Source organism: Solea solea, chromosome 15 (genome assembly GCF_958295425.1).
Source record: "Solea solea chromosome 15, fSolSol10.1, whole genome shotgun sequence".
Taxonomy (NCBI): Eukaryota; Metazoa; Chordata; class Actinopteri; order Pleuronectiformes; family Soleidae; genus Solea; species Solea solea.
Genome location: NC_081148.1, coordinates 14,474,354 through 14,480,353, shown reverse-complemented (window position 1 = coordinate 14,480,353; position 6,000 = coordinate 14,474,354). Strand labels below are relative to the sequence as shown.

General features: G+C 41.5%; 1 protein-coding gene and 1 non-coding gene across 2 annotated transcripts; both read right to left on the bottom strand.

Annotated features, from left to right (window-relative positions):
* Positions 1-2,549: 2,549 nt before the first annotated feature.
* Positions 2,550-5,238, bottom strand: tomm20a (translocase of outer mitochondrial membrane 20). The gene is made up of 5 exons (XM_058651806.1): positions 5,025-5,238; positions 4,715-4,761; positions 4,542-4,623; positions 3,876-4,018; positions 2,550-3,091 (listed from the first exon to the last, which is right to left on the bottom strand). Exons 1-5 carry the CDS (start codon positions 5,146-5,148, stop codon positions 3,047-3,049), a joined length of 441 nt encoding a protein of 146 aa, XP_058507789.1. The 5' UTR covers positions 5,149-5,238; the 3' UTR covers positions 2,550-3,046.
* Positions 3,700-3,832, bottom strand: LOC131474686 (small nucleolar RNA SNORA14). Its single transcript, XR_009242440.1, has one exon. It is a non-coding gene; the product is annotated as a small nucleolar RNA SNORA14 (small nucleolar RNA).
* Positions 5,239-6,000: the final 762 nt, after the last annotated feature.

The following is a 6,000-nucleotide window of genomic DNA, read 5'->3' as shown; positions in this document are numbered from 1 at the left end:
CCTTTGAGATGGAAAAATGGGTCATCTGTGTGGAAGTTAATACTCTGAGCACGTACAGTGCTGCTTTATTTTTAGGAGGTGCCTTGGAAATTTTCCTTCTTCTTTCATGACACAGAGAAGGCACTGGGTAATTAATATACTGCATGGCTGCCGTGCACACAAGTGGCAGTGCAAAAGAGAGCAGCGTGTCTTTATTATAGCCGCTGGCACAGCTTGGACATGTCTCATATTTCTCCCCGGCCTGCCCTCTCCATGACAACATGCTGTGGGCGGCAGACTCTCACACCGCAGCCATGACATCAGCATCAGGGCAGAGATATTGGGACTCTCGGAGTATCATGAGGAATCATGGAAACACATTTTCCATATGTGGCTGCAAGGGGATATGGAGGCCTTTGTGAGATCAGGGAGCCACGGGGGTGCACAATCCTTGCTTGCGAGGTTCACGGTTTCAAGGTAACACCCAGAAGATGAGAGCAAACGTAGAGCCAAGCAGCAGAGAGCTACGTGAAGCTGCCATAGCAACCACGTACAACAAGAGTTATTTCTGGCAGCATTAAACACACAAACACAGCTGCTCCTACATAAGCAGACATCTCCACCGGTCAGTCTGTGACTGTTTGACTATTGATGTGGAGAGCAGCAATCAAGCTGAAAAACAAAAATGGAAGAACACAGCAAAAGAAAAAAAAAATCTGATCAAGTGTCACGGCAAACATAATTTATACTGTGCATCATCTGTTCACAGGGTTTCCAATAATGAGAGGTGAACCTCCACTGATGGTAATAATAATAATAGTAATGTTTCTGAATCCAGCATTTTACACATGATTTGAATCCATGCAAATCACACACCACTGTTTTGGTCCTTGCTGCTGAAAGCCTCCCAACACCTTTACCCACTGATTTTGATGTTGCATGTTAATAATTGCTGGGTTATTTACATGTAATGGAGCAACAGGGTGAGTCTGTCATCAGAAACAGAGTAAAAAAACATTATATTGTTTTATGTAAAAAAGCAACGCTCCCATGCACATGGTCTCTGTGCTGCAGGCACAGCCATTGTTATTGCTGTCAACTGGAGCTGTTGTGCCCTCTCCATTCAGTCCTGCTTCCATGGAAAAGCATGGAAGACTTCCAAAGATTTCCTTGAGCAACAGTGCCCCCTACTGCACAAGAGAAGGGGGTTTCTATATATCCTCCCCCTTTCTTGTTTGATCAGATATGAAGAGCTGACTCATAATCCATTCATAAAGACTCAACAAGAGCAGGAATGCAAGAAAATGAAAAAAAAAAACAATGTTCAGTCCAAAGACATTACACAAATATTTAACTGACGAGATCAATACTGTACTGAGGACAAGGACACAAGATTTGTCCTGGATTAAAACAAAAGAATTGCTGTGTCATGCTGAAACCAAACAGGTCACAGCCTAATGTCAAAAGTCTGCTTCACCTGGTTTATTTTATGATGGCGTGCTTTCAGAGCAGGCAGCACTGATCTGCGATCCTTCATCCACCCGTCTCTCTACAGTCTGCAGTTTGCCTGAGCAGTGGAGTGTTTATTTACAGAAGCAGACCGGTGGTTTGCTGAGCAGAGGGGTCTGAACCTGTTCCTAACCCCAGTGCTAGCAGCAAACCACAACTTCAGTCTGACCTCCAAGACAGTCTGTTATTTTTCTCCTCTGCCTCCCCAAAGGACGGATTAACAATGAGGCACTTCTTCTACACGCACTCTCTCTCTCTCACACACACACACACACACAGTGGCCTGGGAACTCTGCAGAACTCTTGACAGCTTCTCCTTTTCCACCAACTGGCAATAAAGCAGGGGTGCTGTAGAAAAGGACTGCAGAGTGAGTGCATGAGTTAATGGAAAATGGAACACTGTCTACCATTTAGTCTTCACTCGACATTTCTGGGCTGCCGTTCAATTTTCATTTTTCATTCCTAATGCAGAAAAACTATTTTCCCCCGCTCTCTTTTCCTGGCAACGCCGAGGCCCGGGCTGCTCTGGCGAGAGCCTTTAGAAAAACAGCTGCAGCCGGGGATAAAAATAATTACGGCTCTATTTGTCTTCCAAGAGACACACTTTCAACCAGACCTACTCCCTTTCCGTAAGAGCTGCTCCACTTTCCTTCTCCTGCAAACACAATAAAGCCATTCACAACAAACAGACAAGCTTATATGGTCCAACAAGCTGGTTGAAAACAGAAATCCCACACTAGATAATTCAGCTTTGAACTTCCAGCGTTGGCGTTTAATTAGCCATTGTCTGGTATTCACAAACAACTTTTTTTTAAGCATATCCCATTATATTATGCATCGTTTGTGTTGAAGTAATAAAGTCTCATTTTACTCCATCTTTCTGGTACACACCTTTTGTCTGTGGCAATTCTGAAAAATATCAATCCTTGAAATATGAACATACAACTTAATTCAGCAAAAGTATGCCCGCACTATTATAAGAAAATTGAAAAAGGCTTCAGGTTCTTCAGTGCAGTGCTACTGCCATCTACTGGTAAAAAAGTGGAAACCCAAGGCCTCAGTTATATTTTCATATTTTATTGTAGTATTTTTCCAACACAAAAATATGACCAGATATGAAAGACTGGAAAATATAAAAATAACATTTAACTGACAATAGAGGGACAATTCCAGATAACTTACTAACAATATTACACAAACAAGTGTTTAAAGTGGTCACTCAAAACACACATTTAATATCTCAAATGTGCAGCAATCATATACACATCTCTGATTTGTATTTTCTTACTTTGTACCCAACATATCAGCAAACCCTCCCCTCCTCAAAAAAGTGAAATAAACAGAAAAGAACACTATAAAACATGAAACATGGTGGGAACAAGGTAAGAAAACTGGAATGTGTTCTATATGTCCAAGAGACGTAAACTTAACAGAGCTGTCAACCTGTATTGCTGTGATAGTGGAGGATTGATGTCATATGATGTCCAAACAGTGCACAAATATCAGTATCTGAAAGAGTGATATCACTGAGATATAGTAATAGCACGTTCTCACACATTCATTCGACGTCGTCTTCTGGTAAGGATTGTGCGCTGATAATTCGCTGAAAAACAAACAAAACACATTTGAGAGATTGTGCATAAAGGATAACAATAACATAACAACCTTCTCAAATGACAGGAAATAAACAACCAATTATTTGAAAAAGTTCTGCTCAAATCTGTTATCAACATCTGTCCTGGGAGATACAATCACAAATAGAGGACTAACAGCATGCATCCTGTTTCTCCTGTGACAACTTGTGATTTGATCTCACATCTGTGTGCTGCTGTATGCAACTGCACACAGATGTCATTTCTGTTCATGAGAACAAACTGACTGTACAGATGTGTACACCGTCAGTGTGTCTGTGTGCATCAGTGGCCAGTACAAAGAGTTGCAAACAAAGCATTACAAACGCTGCTGTTACATGTAATTTTAATGATTAGAAAAACAACTCATGTGTTGGTCCGTGTAAATACTGCAAAACACAGTTATTGTTGCCCGTCAGAGTGCACCTGCTGAAGAGGCAGTCACGCATGCATCCATCAACCACTTCTGAAAGTGGCTTATGTGATCAGATGTGAGGACACATTCAGGGAGCCCTGGATGCATTCAGACCTGTACCTGTGATCCAATCACTCTGGACAGATGTTAATACGGGGTCAGTGTTTATGTCTTAGAGGTGAAATAGCCAAGAGTTACTGGCGCAGCTCTCAGCTTTGGATAATTCTAAGATTAATCTGGCATCCCTTCTTGTCCCAGAGGCCACAAATGGCAACTGGGGGGTTTACAAAGGATGCTCTGTGACAGATTGTAAAAGAGGGAGAAGCAGAATGTATCCCCACCTGGCTGATGCTGGGCAGTTTGGTGAGCAGCATTTGGAAGACTGGAGCTGGCAGCGTCTGCTGGAGTACCTGAAGCAGCTGCTGAGGCTGTCCGCATACAGCAATCGCATTGGTCAAGTGGTCCACACCTTTCTCAAAGTCACCTGGGTTGGAAATAGATTAAAAAAAATGAACAATCTTTGAATGGGACACGAAGGCTGAAATTCATGTAGCACGGGAGGTTCTCAAAGGGGGGGATCAGTGGCACACTGTCAGGGGGTCTATCAGACAATTGTCCAAAATGCCGACATTTACAAAATGCTCCACAAAATGTTTCATAGTACAAAGGATAGAAACTCAGTCATTTTGTGAACCGATCAGAGCAGAATATCTGTTACACAGTAAGAGCAATATTTTCTCAAATGGTTATGGCTATGTGTAAATTCAAAGCACAACAACGCTGTCAACAACTTAGTAATTCAATGTAAAACAGATGTATCAGACAGTAGACACTCAAGATTATATTAAACATGAAAAAGTGGCATGGAGACAATTCCTACTTTCTAATCAGACAACATACATTTAAACTGATCCCTAGTAAATACGCAATTGTATTATAACGATTGAAAATTATAATATATTCTGTTTTGGGGGTAATGTTCTGCAGGTTGGTGCCACGTGTCTCACCTTGTGACAGGAGTTCCTCTCCAAGCTGAATTTCCTCCAGAAAGAACTTCTGAACAGCCTCTGCGTCCTTCAAGTCAGGCAGCTTCAAAGTCAAACAAACGGGGTCAGAAATTCACGTTTCGGGCCTCAGTGTGAATCTGTAGAACACTGAAATGGTTTGACATCTGATATACCTTAGAAAGTCCAGACTTAGCGCTAGAAACATTTTGCTTTCGTCTACCTGTGTGGACAATAAAGTGAATTCAGACTATGACGTTCAGCACATGGTCACAAGTCAAGCTGTTAGATAACGCAGGTTTCAGCCAGTACATTTACCGCAGCTATGTGGTACAGTGCGTAACCGCAAATATTATAAGGTAACATTAAGACAACTTCTACAAAACAGTAGCCGACGTTCTTGTTTAGTGTTTGTTCTCCCCATGCTGTGCTAATACCGCTAAGCTAACGCTTGCCCGCCCTTCCTTCCTCCGGCTTCACACTTACGTTCACGCAGCTTTTCTTTGAAACGAGGGTCACTCCGCCGCTGTCTGTCAAAATAGAAACAGTATGCAACGAAAATGGCCCCGCACAGCCCGGCCACAATCGTACCCGTCTTGCCGCTCACCATGTCTGAAAACTTTTCATGGGCAACGCAAAGACGAAACGCAGCGGAGCACGTTAGCTAGCCACTAGGCTAGCACTCAACAGATGCGGAAGTACGTAACGTCTCAACGTAAGACGTAGCGACAACGTCGGAAACGCAACATTTGAAAAATTCCAACGACTTTCAAATACAACAGCCGTTGGTGTCAAAAACGAAGTGAAAGAAACTGGGAAGATAAAAAAAAAATTGTGAGATAATTAAAACTCAAAATACAAACAAATACATAAATGAATGACTTACCATGTCAGAGTAAGTCCATGAAACTTTTCATTTTCATAAGATTAGGGTTACTGAGGGACAATGTTTCTCATCTTGAACATTTCCTCTTTTAAATGCTGATTTTCATGTCGATGTCATCTTTACCTTTGGAAACTGTTATATTCACAAAATGGAAGTTTATAATAAATGTGAACCCTAAATTCATTGCACTCCACAATCTGTACCCTTATATGTAAGTGAGAAATGCCACAGACTTAATCCACATTGTTTTTGAATTTTACTTTATTAATATTGATTGTTATAGCTGTTTGTCCTTTACAATACTTTACATTTATTTTGTAACTTGTTTTTATGTTTTCTATACAGTTGCACTCTTTAACAGTGTCTTGGCCTAAGTGCCATACTGTTTCTACATAATTAAAAACAAACTGCCTACTCACAAACTCCCACTAGGGCTCAGCATGAACTGAAAGTCTAATGTTAACAAATAGTTAGAATGTTTTCTTTGAGCCACAATGTCAGCAATTGGAAAGTAGCCACAGATTGGGAGAGATCCAGGCTAAGTAGGCAGCTGTAAAATCCCAGGTTAGGGTTAGT